The 18,506-nt window shown below is 37.3% G+C and overlaps 2 protein-coding genes and 1 pseudogene across 6 annotated transcripts; 2 read left to right on the top strand and 1 right to left on the bottom strand.

The window, feature by feature from the left end:
• Positions 1-461: 461 nt before the first annotated feature.
• Positions 462-7,527, top strand: exoc3l1 (exocyst complex component 3-like 1). 3 transcript variants are annotated; one of them, XM_059536313.1, is made up of 13 exons: positions 462-588; positions 2,146-2,306; positions 2,415-2,630; positions 3,060-3,472; positions 3,606-3,895; positions 3,973-4,090; positions 4,198-4,323; positions 4,407-4,507; positions 4,595-4,699; positions 4,840-5,110; positions 5,236-5,391; positions 6,652-6,785; positions 6,885-7,527. In XM_059536313.1, exons 2-13 carry the CDS (start codon positions 2,204-2,206, stop codon positions 7,069-7,071), a joined length of 2,220 nt encoding a protein of 739 aa, XP_059392296.1. In that variant the 5' UTR covers positions 462-588; positions 2,146-2,203; the 3' UTR covers positions 7,072-7,527. The 3 variants fall into 3 exon arrangements, with proteins under 3 accessions (XP_059392296.1, XP_059392295.1, XP_059392294.1); XM_059536312.1 differs by having other exon boundaries at positions 2,411-2,630; XM_059536311.1 differs by lacking the exon at positions 462-588 and having other exon boundaries at positions 1,973-2,306.
• An 856-nt stretch (positions 7,528-8,383) lies between these two features.
• Positions 8,384-15,791, top strand: LOC132125244 (protein arginine N-methyltransferase 7-like; annotated as a pseudogene).
• On the bottom strand, positions 15,685-18,492 carry ciapin1 (cytokine induced apoptosis inhibitor 1). Of its 3 annotated transcripts, none has more exons than XM_059536548.1 (9): positions 18,361-18,492; positions 17,941-18,100; positions 17,697-17,840; positions 17,524-17,603; positions 16,952-17,120; positions 16,604-16,677; positions 16,400-16,518; positions 16,249-16,330; positions 15,685-16,151 (listed from the first exon to the last, which is right to left on the bottom strand). In XM_059536548.1, the coding sequence occupies exons 2-9, from the start codon at positions 18,095-18,097 to the stop codon at positions 16,041-16,043; spliced, it is 936 nt and encodes a 311-aa protein (XP_059392531.1). In that variant the 5' UTR covers positions 18,098-18,100; positions 18,361-18,492; the 3' UTR covers positions 15,685-16,040. The 3 variants fall into 3 exon arrangements, with proteins under 3 accessions (XP_059392531.1, XP_059392529.1, XP_059392530.1); XM_059536546.1 differs by having other exon boundaries at positions 17,941-18,103; positions 18,361-18,486; XM_059536547.1 differs by lacking the exon at positions 18,361-18,492 and adding an exon at positions 18,181-18,311 and having other exon boundaries at positions 17,941-18,103.
• Positions 18,493-18,506: the final 14 nt, after the last annotated feature.

Below are 18,506 nucleotides of genomic sequence, written 5' to 3'. Positions count from 1 at the left end.
ATGTAAACAGTCATGGGGTAGGTCACATGCCACGACACTTATACAAATAAACACATTCATTAAGGGGCCTCTGAACTTAGGTTCAGCTGTGAGCGATCACAGGACATTAGTAAGAACTTTTCTAGAACTTTTCTTTGACTCTGTCAAAGCCGCATAAAATCTTTGTTCGATTATCCCAAGCACTTCCTCTTAAACACTGAATTATAACTACCTCAGACACAGAGAGGCACTGTTGCACATGAAGGCCACCCCCACACTCACCGCTCACCATCTGGATCATTTAGAGGGCGGAGTGCCCGCTTTCCCTCCGTCCCTCTTGTGCTCTCTCCCTTCCTCCCTTCCCTTCCTGCCGGCCTCTGAGCAGAGGATGTGTCTGGGAGTGTGAGAGAGGAAGGCTGGCGGTGAAGTGGGTATGTACCCTCTCTCTTCGTCTCCCTCGTTACTCTCTCTGTCTCTGCTGATTGCTCTATCTGGCAACACTGAGCAGGCCCTCTGGGCAGGGCAGTCTCTTAGTGGCGGAACGGTGGACGGTGAAACAACAAGCCTAAATGTCAGACGGAGATAAGAATGGCCAAGACAATCATGAAGGTACACATCCTTTTTTGTTTGTTTTCAATGAGGAGAGGCATCTGGGAAACGTTTGTTTATAATTTCATAATATTGCACCGGTAGAGAAATCTATGTATATTTACGTAAGCTAAAAAGAATAGGCATTAAAGTTTCTGCCAGGGGATTGCTACATAAATGACCCCCTTCACCCATCTTGTGTATATATATATATATATATAACTACTACGGGTGGAAGGATTTTAAATTTGGTCAAACGCATGCATTTCAGCATGACAGGAAATTAACAGCAAGGCCTTGTTGTAATTGCATATGTATGTAACATATACAAAATCCAACACAGTGCTGTGCAAAAATGCCATCCAATAAGGGAATTATCCCAAACACAGGGTATCAAGAAGCTAATATCATGCAAAATTATATAAAAAGATATATACATTAGCAAGATCTGTAGGTACTGTAGGTACTGTAGGTAAGATCTAAAATACTTTAATTTATAAAACTTTTAGGACATACCTACAACAAGCAGTCTTTATTTGATGGTATATGGTTCTTCTGCAAGCCATAAATCGTTGTGGTTTTGGCTGGATGTAGTGAAGTACTACACTACCCACAATCCTGAAGAAAGAACCACCAATTAGAGAAATCACTGTTACTGTGGCAAATTTAATGACAGCACAGCAACACATCTTAATGACATAATTGAATCAGTCTCACAACAATGTTCATCAACTTTTGAGTCCCTCATTTTCGCAGATGCTAAGAATATTTTCTTTATATTAACGCTTGTAAAAATTTTTTTTATAAAAATCAAATATCATTTTTATATTTAGTCAATACTGCATCACCATGGATGATTAAATGACAATTTGAAGCACTTTATGGGTTGTTCATAAAAAAAAAAAAAACAATAAGTACAAAGTCCAATGTCCTATTTATCTTTAATTTTCGAAAACCTTTAAAATCACACTGTAATGTTGTGAATAAAAGATATTCAGGCAAGCACTTACACTTGGTTCTCTGCATTATGAACTCTGGGACTGTTTTGCATGATGCTCTCATTTATCAAGGAGGGGGTAAAACCATGCAGTTTCTGCCCTTAAGCTGTTTTCTGAGTAATTGTATTCTTACATACTTTCCCGTGGGTGTTTCAGTTCTTGAGCACCCAAGGGATTGGGGAATATGAAATGGAAATTTTGAAACTTCAGACTTCAGTACGGCCAGGACATCACTGAGTCATTATTTGGAGAAGAGATCAGTCTGCTGAGTTTAAGACTTTACTACTGTCAAACTTTTAAGAATTTGGCTTTTGCTGGTTTAAATAATCTCTGTCTCAGGAACACCAGGAAAAGTGAAGACTTTCACTGTTAAAGTCATTCATTGTGCAAGTCAGAGAAAACTCTCTCATTCTCAAAAAAGGAGGCATTATTTAACACATTCAGCAATAACTTAATTTAACATTGCCACTGAACAGTTGCACAATTCATTGGATTTTTCTATGCTGTTGGCTTATCTCATTTTGCTCAGTAGCATATGGGCTACATATTTTTTCTGCATTTTGACTGACAGATGTCCCAGTCGAGGTGTGGCCAGAACTGGAGAGAGCCGAGTGTTTGGCTCGGGGTGCTGCGCTGAAATGGGCCTCAGGTGTCTTTTGTCGTCCAGAGCATCTGGAGAGACTTGGACAATACAGGAAAAGGGAGAGTCAACGAACTGCATCGATTCATTCAAGGTTAAAGGTAAGTAGAGGTCATTATTTCACTTCAATTAAAATGTCTCTAAAAAGTATTTGCCCAGCAATGTCTGCAAGAAAAGTCATCTGCTCACTTGTATATTTCTTAAGTCAGTTGTACAGTCCTACCTGGAAGGTGTCGACTGGGGTCTTGGCCAATTGCGAGAGGCACGAGCTGAGCTGAGAGAAGTGTCTCATGACTTGCACAAGGCTGACTTGGAGTCCAGGAAAAATTCTGAAGAAGTAACTACACTGGAGACTCTTCGGGAGATTTCTGTCTCTCACCGCCAGCTCCTTGCTGCAGTTAGTAACCTACCACGTCTCTATAAAGGTTAGTGATTCCCTGTCCTTTTCAGTGCACATGGGTGTCCAGTCCTTGTCTTGGAGCCCAACATCCTTAGAAGTTTAGCTCCAACTTTAGTCTCAACATACATGCCTGAACATTTCTAGTTTTCCTGAAGACCTTGATTACCTTGAATCAGTTGTTTTTTTTAATTGATGATAGAGCTAAATTCTGTTGGACAGATATCTTGGACTCCAATTACATTATTTTCTTTTAAGTCTACTTGCAAGGCAGAGCAAGAACCTTGCTGAGTAACAAAAATTGCTATTAAGGTGGACATGTTTACAGCTAGCTAGCTAAACTGTTACACAGATCTATCAAACACTTATGTACTGAGGTTAGCCAAAGTGATGCAAGATTACACTCTATGTATGTACATTGGGGCTATCATTTGCTATGTCATCTCTTTCATGTCAGTGCGGAGTATGGTGCTAGAGACCGAGAGACTAGTGGAGTCTCGGAGACTATTGGAAGCTCATGCTCGACTAATGGAACTAGAACACTGGCAGGATGAGGTACTGCTACAGCTTCAGGGACCCAGGGGATCGCCTGGAACGGGGTTAAACTCTGACGATGAGGAGTTAGTGCGGAATTATTTCTCAGGCGTTGGACGCTTGGTGGATGCCCTTGGCAAGGAGCTCTGGGCAGTGGTGGGGAGTGGGTTGTCACTTGCCTGTCAGAACCCCACGCTTTTTGTGTCAGCTGTACGGATAGTGGAGCGTGAAGAAGCACTAGATCAGATGTTTCTGGAGGAGCGGAGGTCAACATCGGGACAGAACACACCCATGCCCCCTGGGAGACCACGTTGCTGGAGGGACCGCTTCTTCAAGGTTTGATGATAAGCAAGTTTCCTGTTGGTAGAAGTACTGGGAAAAAATTTTGTAAGATGACAAAACTACATTTTAAGTGTCAAAAGTCTTTTTTAAATTCACTTAATATGTACCTGTTCTACTATTTGGTCAGGTGATGGAGGAGGCAGTGTCAGCACGTTTCCGTAGTGTGTCGTACTTGCACACACGAGGACCAGGGCTTGCAAGTCACTTGTCTGCTCTACAGCACTGCATTAAGGGAGACCTTTCAACAGTGCGGAATTTTCTCGAACAATGTGTTCCATCTCACTACCGTCTAACAAGAACTTATCTGCGATTCTGCCACCAGTTCTTGCAGAACCATCTTGGACTGGTTAGTGGATGGGAGCTAGAGGGTGGGGAAATCTTCGCTGTTCTAAACTGGGTTCTGCACATATACAACAGGTAAGTAAAGATTATGCTTAAATTGAATTTGGTTTGTGGGTAATCAGAAAATCCTACACAAGAACTTGTTCTTTAAGCTCAGAGATGATGGGTGAGCCAGCCCTTGTAGCTGAGCTAGACATTGAGGACATGGGACCTCTCATATCTCAGGAAGGTCTCGAGCAGCTGCAGAACAAATATGTCCAAAAAGTTCGGGTAAGACCCAAGGAGGAGTTTTAGTAACATTTTTGTAACATTTACATTATCTTGTCAGAATTAACAGGCCACAAGTTCTTGAGTAATTTTACTGTGATTGTTTGTAGAAGAGTGTCTCAGAGTGGATGCACAAGGCTCTAGAGGTGGAGCTGACAGACTGGCAGAGGGATCAGGAACCAGACATTGATCATGAAGGCTGCTATCACACCAGCCTTCCCACCATCATTGCTCAGGTAATAAAGCAATGGCTAAACTACAATAAGCAAAGTTTTGGTGCTGATATACATATGAACTGCTCTGGTGTCTGTATTGTTAGATGCTAGAAGAAAATGCACGGGTGGCTTTGATGATAAGTGAAGCTCTGCGGGACCAGACAATCCAAATGGGGCTTTATGAGATGGAGAACCTCCTCAGCCGGTGTGTATGTTTAGCAATACCAGGAAATCAAAACTCTTATTGATTATATCCAACATTTTATACTTTCCTCTCACTACATCTAAACAGATTTCGAGATGCAATCATAGTATTTGGGAAGGAGCATCGCATAAACAGTAACAAGTTCTACCTACATTATCTCCTGGCCTGCATCAACAACTGCATCATCCTCAAGTGAGATGGTGTACACGTATCTTTTTACAGTATGTCTGTATTTATGTGATGTTTGTTTGAAAATGTGTGTGTTTTAAATTGTTTTGTGTGCATTGGAGGTACATCTAAGCAGTAATTCTCTGATTTAAATGGCCATCTAGAACCTCCACAGAAAGCCTGCAGCAGCAGTTGTGCTCCTTCCCTTCAAACCGGTATTCTCGCATTTCACTTGGACCTCTGGCTGCCCTGGACCGTGCTGTGAGAAAAGCATGTCGCTTAGTCATGGACCATCTCTTGTTTGAGTTGCAACCTCATCTACAGGAGCTCCTGTCTCGTACCTGGCTGGACCAGGGAGAAGTAACCCAAAATATGTGTGGGGTTTTAGAACGTCACTGTGAATTTTACAACAAGGTGCGGCAACCTTGTCGCCAGGTTAGTGTTTACACCAGGAATTAGAAATGATATAGACCAAACAATAAAATGAATTAATATATTTGCCAACAATGAAAAATTATACCCAAAATGCTTTTGCATCATGTGATCTCCATTATCTACAGAGGCTAAAGGAGGAATGTCAGTGGCTAACTGTTGTTGAGTATGTCCGTACACTGATGCAGAAGAGATTGGTTTGCAGAAATAGTGATGAGCGAAACCAATTGGCCCAGCGAATGACACAGGATACTCAGCAGCTGAGGGACCACCTTCAAAGCATGGTGAAAACACATTTTCTATAAAGGGGTATTTTGTGTATTTGGTGTAATGAAATGTGTTTATGTGGTTTAAGTTTCAAAAAACACATTATTTTCCACATGCTTTACATTATTGTTTCTCCTCTATGGCCTACCTTTCTGAAATGTGTCGTTTTTTTTTACAAAGCTCATCATCCTGAAAAGTGAGATGTGCTTTGATTGGGCAGCTTACATTGTGATTGGCTGAATACGTCAAGTGTGTGACGGAATTGTTATGCATGAACTGTTCTGGAACAGTGTTGTCAATACAACTTAACCACTGATTTCTAGTTGTGTCCTCTTTTGGAAATTCAAACAAAGTATTTTTGCTTTCACAATGAAAAAGCGTCTCCACAACATGGTGCCGTTGGCAACAGTGAGATTCAACATAACGCCTTCTTTCTTTGCGTATGCATTTGGGCGGCATTATGCAAATCTTCCCACATTGTGACGTAGACATGTGGGCATGTTTAACCGAGGCATTTTAGGTAGGCATGGAGGAGTCTTAACTTTTATAAAGAATATCTCTTTGTGTTTGAGACTTTAGTCTTTGCACCTCTGGGGATCTTATCTATTCGCGAACAGCTTGTAACATTCCAATGAGTAAGGAAAACTTGAAATCGTATCATACGACCCCTTTAATTTTGGGGAGATTTTTATGTGGTTAAGGAGCAAGTCTTCTGGCAACTACACCCAGATAGACAGATTCAGCTTTGACTAAATAAACAAATGCTTAGAATGAGTTAAATTAAAAACATTAACAAATAATAATAAAATTATTCATTAATTTCAAACCTGAACTAAAGTTATTCATGAGAAAGTGACTTGCACAAAAGCAGCATTTAATTGTATCTCCCAATCTCAATCTCAACCCAATCTCAATTGGAGTCTTAACTCATTTTCAAAAAACATCTAAAAACCTTGTCTATCATATTCTTATGTAAAAAAAAACCTGGCTATGTGTTCTGTACTAGACTAACTGAGACTTGTCATGACACTTGTATACTGTTGTTGTTCTCTTGTTGATCTGATTGCTTCTATTGTTCTTATTTGTAAGCCGCTTTGGATAAAAGCGTCCGCTAAATGATTAAATATAAATGTTAATGTAATGTATCTTATAAGGCTTGGGTCAGGACGTCAGGTAGCAAACCTCTAGGAACAACAAAAGAACAAGTCTATATACATTTGTGGAAATGAAATTACTCTCAGAATTTCACTCATGTAATGCCATTTTTACATTTAAAGGAGACTGATGGGACCATAGATGAGGTGAATCCCACAGCTTTGATAACTGCACTGGCTGACATAATCAATTTGAAAGACCCAAACATGCTAATACTGGAGATTTCTGTATTAGTAAACAAGTACCCTGATATAAGGTGAGATTTCAAACCAAGTATACACTGAATATCTTCAAAATGCATTAGTAATACAGAGTTTAATATATGTCAAGAGACTTATAAAGTGTGTCTTTTCAGTGAGGAGCATGTCTCTGTCCTGATGGATGTAAGAGGAGATGTACCCAAAGACGTGCGGAAGTCAGTACTAGATTTTCTGGAGCAGAGCACCCCACCTTTACCACAAGGATACCGCCCTATATTCACAGAAATCCTTGTGCCCTCTTCCCGCATACAATTTTGTCTGCCTACTGCAAAATGCACTTGAGAAGCACTCAGAGAAATAACCATACTGAATTGTATCCGGCCTAATAAACGGGAAATTCATTATTAATTCATCAGTATTCAATAAGACTAGTCTACTTGTTATCTGATCTGTCTTGTCTGAAATTATACTCTGCCCAAATAATATTTACATTTACGATTCTTTCTTACAAATGAAAGTGCATAAACAAAATGTACATTCAAGAAAAAAAAAAAATCTTGTTAGTTCTCCAACACGTAAGGTAGAAACAAGAGAAAGCAGTGCACATTTTGGCTCATTGTATTTTTAAATATTTGTGGGTGATCATTTTTTCAATGTAAATGTATAGAAAAGTTCATGTTACCAAACGTAGCATTCTCAAAGCCATTCAATCAATTGCTTTAAAACTTGTATATTGTGGTTCACTATGTATATTATGGTTGACTATTGGTCAATAAAGCAATGCATATTAAGAAAAAATATCTAAAACTGATTCATCAATTGATACAAGGGTATACCACTAACAAACAATAATGTAAATACATGTACATAAAACTGTACATTAATATACCATTGTACATCCACTGTACCATGACACATTATTTGACATATTATTTCAGCCATAGTAGTTTTATTAAGGCTAATATTGGACCTGTATACCTGTACATTGAATAAAACAGACTATAAAAATGAGGAATATTTAAAAAAGGTATTAATATAATAATATCAAGGTATTATTCTCTATGTTTAGAGGTATTCACCAATTTGGTTTCACTCAATCAATAGGCCATCAACAGCATCAACTAAAAAAATAATGAATCAAATATTCAGGCTATTATAAATAGGCTACATGTGATAAAAGGTACAATGAAATTTAATATACAAACAATTGCTCCACAATTTATAAAGAACAACTATGATCTGTTTTCCAATCTTTTCACAAGTCCACGAGGAGGGAACCACACATTATAATGTGAGAGCTAAATAATGTTCAACAACACAAACTATTGCCCAGCTACCTTCTAAAGTGGCCCAACATTTCAAAGACAAGTCAAGCACTTACCTTGGATTAACAGCGTAACTTGGATTTGTATGTGATCTGTTTTTGTGTTATTAACACAACGCATAACACGCATATGTGAAAAAGGTATTGTGTACAGTAGTATGTTATTTTGGCAACGGCTTCAGTGGTCACGTGATCTTAGGGGCGTGACTTCACGAAAAACATGGCCGCGCCCGTCGAAATTATGTTGGATAAATCTATTTGTGAACGATCTAGGCATTATTCTACAAAATACATTAATAAATAAGTGTATTCACGTATAACTATAAGTGACAATGAAACATTTTGCGGTCGTGCAAATCCAACAACCGGAGCGCTGGATTGGGTTGAAGAAAGCGAGGAGTATGATTACCATCAGGAGATTGCGAGGTATGTAAACCAGCTCATGTAACATCGCCATGCGTCGTCAACAGCTGATTTTTGCCAGTGTCTGTAGAAGGGATTAAATATATTGTTTAAAAAAAAAGAAACGTATCAAAAAGACGTGATGAACATACTTGACAGTGACTTGTTTGTTCCTAAACGTGGAAAGTGTGTTGTGGTAAAAGTGCTAGATAATCAATTACACTTACTCGAATTGTAGTCATGCGATATCCTATTACATTAAGTGGGTGAATTATCTGGACCTGTCCTGATAATAGTTGCTGTGTCTCTTTCCCAGGTCCTGCTATGCAGATATGCTCCATGATAGAGACAGAGTGAGTTTTGTTGTCATGTAATATGGTATAGACATACTGTAAACCAAAATTGTTCCAAAACAAGTCTAGCTTCTCTGATAAAATGGGAAACAGAAAATCAGAATGACATAACGGTGAATAAATGAGAGGACTGTCCCTTTATGATTAGCTTAATTTGTCATATTTTCCAAAGCAAGCATATAGACATAGAAAAGCTGAAATGTTGCTACTGATTTTTCTGCTTTGTGAACTTAAGAATGAGAAATACTACGAAGGCATTCGAGCAGCGGTGAGCAGAGTAAAGGCACGTGGTGAACGGGCGGTGGTCCTGGACATCGGCACTGGGACGGGTTTGCTCTCCATGATGGCTGTGACGGCTGGAGCCGATTACTGCTATGCTATAGAGGTGCTCTACTAATGCTCATGTATTGAATGTTGAGAAATAAGATGGAATTTGAATGAAGAGAAATATATGAATCCCATACAGGTGTTTAAACCCATTGCACAGGCTGCCACTTGCATCGTGGAGAGGAATGGCTTCTTGGGTAAAATCAAGGTCATCAACAAACACTACAGAGGTTACAGGTGGACCAGGTTAGACAACCATCAATATGCTTTTAATGCACGTAGATCAAATAGGTTCAGTGCATTGGTTTTATATAGTAGTAGTAATTATCCAACTGATAATTACAGTCCCAAATGTTGATTGATCATTACAACTTTCAAGCCATATTAAAATATATGATAATCTGAGAAATATGAGAAAATCAACTTGAATTTGTGTCATATAAATTATGTAATAAACATCTGGGATAAATCATCTATATCACCTTGCATTGCATTCTTGCAACTATAAATGTATTTGTATCTGTAGATGGAGACATGCAAGAAAGAGCTAACATCCTTGTCACAGAGCTGTTTGATACAGAGCTGATCGGTGAAGGAGCGTTGCCCAGCTATGAACATGCACACATGCACCTCGTCCAGGTAAATACAGTTGTAAATTGCAGTTTAACTTTTTGCTGCATCTTTGAAGTGGTTAATGGAGCTGCTCTCACCGGCACAGGCAGGTTGTGAAGCTGTGCCGCATCGTGCAACAATCTATGCCCAGCTGATGGAGTCGGACATGCTGTGGAAATGGTCACAGCTCCAACCCATAGAGGTGGATGGGAACAAACTGCTGCCCCCTCCTGCTGTGGTGAAGTGTGCAGGAGCGCCCTCTGTCTGTGACATCCAGCTTAGCCAGGTGCCACCAGAGTCTTTCACTCCCCTCGGGCCCATCTGCACCATGTTCAGGTACAAGTCTGGGTGTGATTTAGCTCTCTAGATTAAAACGGATTTTTCTTCTGTGTGACTCATCTTTCTTCCACTCTAGTGTGGATTTCAGCAAACCGGTTAGCAGCACTGCTCAATCCTACATGGCACAGTTCAAAGCCCAGACTAACGGGAGAGCACAGGTGGTCTTATCCTGGTGGGACATCGACATGGACCCTGATGGCAACATTGTGTGCACTATGGCCCCCGGCTGGAACTACTCAGATCCTCGTACTTACCCTGTAAGTACTGGTGCTTAGCCACTAATATTGATGCGTGAATATCAAAAATATGTCCAGGTAATTTTTCACCTGAAGATGAAAAAATTAAGAAATTATATTTTGTATAGAGAAGAAGCTTATACTTCCTCCCGTTATTTATTTTATTTTCATGGAAATAGACCTGGTAATTTTGTTTTTGAATTGTTTTGAAGTTTGATTGTAATTCCCATTATTGTCATTAATAATTCTTATGAGATCCATTACGGAAATGCACAAAGTTCTCTATGGTTTTCTCTGCATATGTAAAGAATAATGTTGAGATGTATAAATAATTGTAATATATTTTTGCATTACAATATTAAACATATTTTTGTATATTAATATATATATATATATATATATATATATATACAGAATAAATATTATTGTTTTTTCTTGACATTAGTTTTTTTTTTAAATTCTAGAAAAGGATCTAATTTTATGAATTCTAATGATTTATACAGTGACAATATTAAACAGTAATTAAAAAAATCTTGGGGTGAATGTCTTTGCTACAGGTCCCACTAATAGTAACTTTGTATGACTAAACTATCTTTGTCTTGGTATATTTTATTATTTTTCATCATGTGATGTGCAGTGGAGGGATCACTGGATGCAGAGTGTCTACTTCCTTCCTGCACAGGAGAATGTGTCAGAAGGAGAAGAGCTTAATTTAGTTGTCTCCCATGATGACTACAGTCTCTGGTACTTACGCAGAGGTAAGGTGGTTCTGAGCAGTGTTTGTTTAGGCATGATAACAAGATCTCAGCTTTAACTAAGGCGGGCATAAGCAGTTTCTGAGGAAGACTTATATTTTACTATATATTTTCTGTTTTATAGTGAACTAAAGGATGTCAAAGTGGCAATGTTTCGACCATGCTGCACCTGTCAGGCCCACTTGGTCTGGACAAGGCCTCATTTCGGGGAACTGAACGACAAGCAGAGGACAGAGAGTTACGTGAACGCATTACGTAGTGTAAGCTATCTAATGATTTACATGTGAGCTTGAAGTGCCTCTTTCTGTTGACTGGAAATGGCTCAAAATGTAGTGTGTTTCATGTATGCTTGCAGATTCTGAAACCAGACAGTGTGTGTTTGTCTGTCAGTGATGGGAGCCTGTTACCTATTTTTGCTCATCTGCTTGGATCTAAAAAGGTGAGTAGGTCTTTTTTTTTTTCTTTTTGCATGAGTCAGAAGGTTCTCAAATTTGCGAGCATCCTTTTAAGGTAGCATCCTAAGCTTTGTGGGAACTTTAAGTAAGTTATATGCAAGTTTATGCTCTCGATGACTGATTTCAGTTGCGTTTGATGATAGCATGTTGCTAAGCTAATAATGCAGTTTTGAGTAGATTAAATAATCTGTTTTGAGCTAAACTGAACTATTTTTTATTGAGTAAATTAGTCATTTTAAGTTAATTATAAGCCACTATGCACCACACAACTTTCATTTGACATAAGTAGAGTTTGAGGTTAGCATGTTGCTAAGCTAACAATGCAGTGTTGGGTTTTATAAGCAACCTGTGCACTACTTGAAATTGATTTCAATAGAATTTGATGTTCTCATATTACTGAACTAATATTGCTATATCGGGTAAATAATCAGTTTTGAATTAAACTAAACCATTTATATCAGTACTTCTAAGTATTGAATGAATGATTTACATTTTTATTGCCTCATCCATTGCCTTTTCTGTGAAGGATAAATGCTGTGTTACCTTAAAATTGAGCCAAAATTAGTTATGCTAGGAAGCAATACAATTAAGTAAAAAACTGTCTAGGTAGGCCGCTCACTAGGTTTTAGAAGAGAACATACTGTATGTCTTTCTGTCTCTGTCTTTTCAGGTGTTCAGCTTGGAAAACTCTGGAATGGCGAGGCAAGTGATCGAACAGGTGAGATTTTGAATCTAAACAAATATTAACCTAAATGAGTTCAGACAGGATTGATTGGTAATGAATGTTATTTCCTGCTCACAGGTGCTGCATGCTAACTCACTGAAGCATGGAGTACAGCTGCTGGGAATACGACTTGAGCAGCTGTCATTAGCTGACTTAGAAGGAAATCAGGTGCAAACTAAACCGAATGTGTATTGACTGTGATGCCATCTATATATGTACTCTAAAGAATTTGTAGAGTTTCAGAGACATTGCAGATTCAGAATTTATCACTACAACAAATACACTACCATTTTTATATGTAATATATGTGTGTGTACGGTGTATTTTTATGTATACATAAATAATTTTGAAAATATTTACACGTATATGTTTATATAATTTTTATTATTTAATATACCAATATAACATATTTTTCTTAAATATATACATGCATGTCTATTTATATATACATAATAAATGTTTTGTTTTATTCAGCAAAGGATTCATTAAGATGTTAAAAAGTATTTCTATTTCAAATAAATGCTGTTTCTTATAATCAAATCATTCTCAAAAATGTATCACAGTTTCCACAAGAATAATAAGCAGCACAACTGTTTTCAACGTTGATAATTAGAAATGTTATCAATAAGAAATGCAACTATTGAAAATTGTAAGTGTGATTGAGTATACCTTGTATTTTTCACTCTTCAGATTTCAGTGTTGATGGGAGAGCCATACTTCAGCACCAGTCTTCTGCCGTGGCACTCTCTGTTTTTCTGGTACTGCCGCACTGCCGTGGCACAGCTGCTCCATCCCATTGCCACCATCCTGCCCCGTGCTGCCACTCTTTACATAGTCGCTGTTGAATTTCAGGTTAATCTTTTTGTTTTTGTTACTTGTTGGATATACATTTTGTAGTATACAATTATAGACTGACTGTTAAATAGGGCTGGGTTTTGACACAAATTTCACATTTCAATTCTCATTCACGAGCTTTCAATTCGATTCAATATCGATTATTTTGGATTTATATCAGGTACAGTACTTACAAAAGATTTTCAAGGAAAAAATAATCTCTCAACTAATGCTGTAAAATATACATAGTCATTAGGTACTACATTACTTTATACTGAAGGTTAAAATTTACTGATTTGTAAGCTACAGCCTACAACTGCTTGAATTACACTTAAATTTTTTAAATAATAGTTACAATCACATAATATTTCTTCAGTTAGTTTTTTAATATAAATATTTAAATGGTGGTTGTCGTAAAACAAAATTGATGGATTTATTAAAATCATTTATATGAATTTAATTTTCTAAATTAAACAGTAAATATTTTAATGAATACGTTATATGGTGCATATATTTAGCAAAATTACAGTTATTTTTCTGGCTGACTAAGGAGTTTATGATCAACGAATATGTGCGATCTGTCACTCCACTTTAAACAACGCCAAAACAGCATTTATTGTTTTAATACTTAAATACAATGGGCATAAATTGAAATCAGAGACTTTTTTTTGTTTCATATTAAAGCACCAAAGCACAATGCTTATTGCGATTTATCGGATAGGAAATGCCCTTCAGCGTTTCATCCATTAACTTAAAACAGGCTACACTAATACACGATTCTTGGGATTTAAGTTCCGTGAAAAAAAAAGAGAATCGATTAATATCGAGATATTGATATTTTTTCCCCAGCCCTAGTATTAAACATGTATGAATTCTGAATCAGGATCTGTGGCGAATCCGTGCTCCTTGTGGTACTTGTGAAGGCTTTGATGTCAGTCCTATGGATGAAATGATTCAGGTAGGTACCGGTAACAGGTTTGGGTCTGAACACATGGTTTGAATAAGAAAACTGCGTGAAATTTGAATGCAGTTGATTAATATGCTTTTGTGATGAACTCCACCCACAGCAATCTTTGGATTATCGTGAATCCTGGGAGGCAGAGCCACATCCACTGTGGGAATACCCATGCTCTGACCAAACCACGGCCAGTTTTGACCTTTGACTTTACGCAGTGTGTTCCTGACCAACCAGTTAACAGTGATGGAACTGTGCCATTCACCGGGTAATATGAACATATTACAGTTAGCATATAGCATAAAACATTATCAAATTATTATATTCAATTGGAAAATTATTATAATTGTATGTATAATAGAACTATTATTTTATTACAACTATGTATGTATTAATTTATAACAGATCTCAAATTAATTTGTGTTTTAGCATGGTTTTTAAAATAGAATAGAAATAATATTCTATAGAATAGAATAAAATAGAAATTCATAATTTTAAATAACAAATATATTGGTATTAAAACAAACGTTCAAAAGTTTGGGGTCTCTTAGGCTCACCAGTACTGATATTATTTGATCAGTAAAAGCAGTAATATTTTGGATTTTTTTTATATTATGATGATCTCAAATATAACTGTTTTCTATTTTAATGGGTTTTTTTTCTGTGACATCAAAACTGACTTCAGAAATCATTCTAATATGCTAATTTGCTGCTCATGAAAAACTATTTTTTTTATATATAGTGTTATCAATATTGAAAACAGTGAAATTCAGACACATTTCTTTTAAGATCTTGTTATAAACAGCATTTATTTGAAATGGAAATCTTTTGTAAAATAAATGTCTTTTACTTTTACCTTTGCTCAAATTTTATGTCCTTGCTGAACAAAAATGAATTTCTTTCCAAAAAATCTTACCCAACCCCAAATATTTGTGTTATAAAAATACACACCTAATAGATATTATGTAGAGGATGCTAGGTTGCTCTTGAATGTACTCCTGAGGGCTGATGATATTTCAGGAGGGGACGCTGTCATGGTGTGGCTCTCTGGATGGAGTATCAGCTGACTGAGGACATCACTGTAAGCAGCGGCCTAACCAAACCAGTCAGTGAAGAGGTATTTGCCAAAATAACAAACAATATCTGCATTCAGATGAAACGTCAGGCTTCATAAATCTTCCTCAATGAAGCTGAAATTGAAATTCAGATTAGATTATAATAATCGTGTCCCTCTCTTGACCTCTTCACTTTAATTGCTTTTCTCATTTCACAGGGAGCTTGTGAATGGAACCCACACCGGAAACAAGGAGTGTTCTTCTTCAGATCCACAAGGGAAACTTCTGGGGATGGAAGGGAAGATCTTACCTACAATTTAACCTTTCAACCTCATACTGGTGACATTAAAATGGACTTCTCCATCACAGATCCTTGACAGCTGACCAAGACTCAAACTTTCTCTGAACGGTCAGATGAATTCTAACGCATTTAGCTATGAGCTATAACTTTGTGTTGTGTGCAGTGGTTCACTGTGATTACATACTATGAAAGATCCAACTGTATGGTGCTACACAATTCTCATGATGCTGTTTTAAGTAATGATATGAAATCTTGTAGTATAAAAATGAGGCGAAAGTCTATGTATTATTTAACAAATTTTATTAAGCATTTGATTTTAGCTTAAAATATCGCCTTATTCTATACATGAGCAGCTGCTTTGGATTTTCAAATAAAACAAATTACACTCAACGTGGATATTTCTTTCTTGTATATGACGATGAGAAAATATAATGCAGAGATGTATTCATATTTTTACCATTTTCGGTTTGAAAAGAGACAACCAAACAGAAATTTTCTGTTTTTTTCATGTATGGGTAACTTGAGTGCATTCCATTGTCAAGTGACGCACTGTGAACTGCATCCCTGCTGTTTACACAGATCTGGGCCTCAATGTTGCAGAATGGTAACGGAATGTAACAATATCTCAAAAGCGAGTGTTTATGCATCAGCTATATCAGTGTTGGCCAGCAGAACCTTCTCTCCAGGTTTGAAGGCAGGCATGCCCAAATATGGACAACTGGCACATCGGAAGGCATCGCCCAGATAACACTACAGAGGAAAGAATTGTTAGGTGTCAATTTATACAAAAATTCTAAGTCATAATTTGTACAAAGAAAGTAATAGATTTAATTCTAAAAATATGTACACTTCCGCAGGCTGATTTGGGCTGGATGGCTTTTTGAGTTGCTTTACTCTCCTCTTCCAATTCTTCAGCAAGACCACAAGTGCTACAGACCAAGAAGAGTCATATTAGTTCAATGGATACACTTTAATGTTTTTTGATTTAAGGTAATCACCAATTTTTGCAGGCTTTCTTTTTCTTTTTGGAGTCATCTCCACAGGAAGCCTTGAGAGAGGATGGGTCAGGCTTTTTCAGATCATCAGGATCCAAAAGTGCATCTGAATCTACCAAATCCTAAAGAATGAAGGAGTAGAACAATGTGGTGGGTGATGCACAAAAGGCACAAGATTGACAGATACCAAAACCGATCTTTACATACCACATCATCGTCATCCATATCATTGGCTGACAGGGTCCACTTTTGTGCGATGCTTGGATCAAGAGCTGGTTTCTCTGCAGAAAGCAAGTGTTGTGGATTTATTAAGTTGTACATTTTAAATTGATGTGAGCTTGTTTTTGCCACAAAATAAAAAAAAAACTTCTCACAATTAGAACTTTTTTGTAACTGGAAGTTATAAACTCACAACAGCATTTTTTAAAAGAGGAAAAGATTGAATTGTGTTGCAACTGAATAAATTTAGTTCTTTAGATATGTGAGGGAAAAGTTCAGAACTGGGAGATGTATTCTCATGAACATTTAAAATGTCAGTGCTTAAAACCCACAGACCTGCTGTAGTGGGTTTCTTGCCAAAGGAAAGTTTCAGTTGCGTTGAGGATCCGACCTCAAAGTTAGGTTTGGTTGCCGACATGCGCACCCTCAAAAGTGTGCTTCCCTGGAACTCGGTGCGTTCTTTCAGAGCAGTGGCTGCTTCTGGGCTCAGCGGCTCTGTCTTTACCTGGGAAAGATATTTGTGTCATCAGTCAAGTGTTCATGCGAGGTCTTTTGAAATCAGCAATATTGTTACAATTGTTAAATTTTTATTATTAAAAAAAAATTATATTATTATTATCGTTATTAGTTACCATTATAATATTTTATTGAAATCAACTAAACTATAATTATTCTATTTTATTATAAATACTACATTAATAATAATAATAATAATAATGTGGAATAATGATGACATTTTAAAAAAGAATTAAAATGATCAGTATTATTAACTGTTCTTACAATAATAAATAAACAATAAATATTAATAATAATAATTTCATAAGGCTAACAGAAATAAGTATATTTTTTTATCTATATAACCCAGTCCTACACTGAATCAACTTAAAAAAAAAAAACTGAATACTGACCTCAGTGACAGATACTAATCCAGACAGTTTAAGAGCTGACATCAGTTTCCCGGCGGTTCTCACACTATTGTCCTCAGAACCTAAGAAAAAAAAAATGTTATGAGGTGAACCACTAGCATTGATTCATTTCACTTGAAAATGTTGTACTGACTGCGCCGTTCTGAATCAGATACCTGTTACCGGCTCTTCTAGCACAAGTTTGCCACCAGGTTTCATTACTCTGGCCATCTCAGCCAACATTTCTGAACTGTGGATTGGTGAGCTGTCGGTCAGCACCCCTGAGAGAACCCAGTCATAACTAGAAGCTGTGTGAAAGGCTAAAACAGACAGATTTTGTGGGTGACCGATTCCTTAAATTCTTTAACTTAGATTAAGACTTGAAAGTAATAAACGTGTCGCATATGCCTTCGTACTTACAAAGTTGTAGTCTCTCCATGTTCTCCAAAGACACCAGGCTCTGGTTACCAACAGCAGAGCCAATGCTCTCAGCAAACTCCTTCAGTGCAGTGGGGGATGATGGCTGAGTCCATATCAGCAGCACCCTGTCCCCTTCCTTCAGTCCAAGGTCTGCCATCACCTACTAATATAAGTGTATATTAATATTAGTGGCTCAAATACGTGTTTTGAGCCTTGTCTACACTAAACATTACAAATAACCATTCAAGGTAATATCTGCTGCATCATAATGACGGTGCAGTTACAACACAACGTAAACACACACCAGTGCGTTTCAGAGATAGATATCAATAACAATGTAACAAAAAAGCTCTAAACACGCCACTCAGTTTAACAAAATACCATAAACATACTCAAATAAACAATACACAGCTGTCCAACTTGTTAAAGATTGTTTTTCCAACACCGGTCACAATGGACGTAGCAGTCACAATGTCGTCACGCAGAAATGACGACATTTGCTATTTCTAGAATAAAAGCATAGAACAGCCATCAACATTTTGCCGCGGAAGCTTTCTCTAATTGGT

Source organism: Carassius carassius, chromosome 43 (assembly GCF_963082965.1).
Source record: "Carassius carassius chromosome 43, fCarCar2.1, whole genome shotgun sequence".
NCBI lineage: Eukaryota > Metazoa > Chordata > Actinopteri > Cypriniformes > Cyprinidae > Carassius > Carassius carassius.
This window is presented reverse-complemented; position numbering and strand designations above follow the sequence as displayed.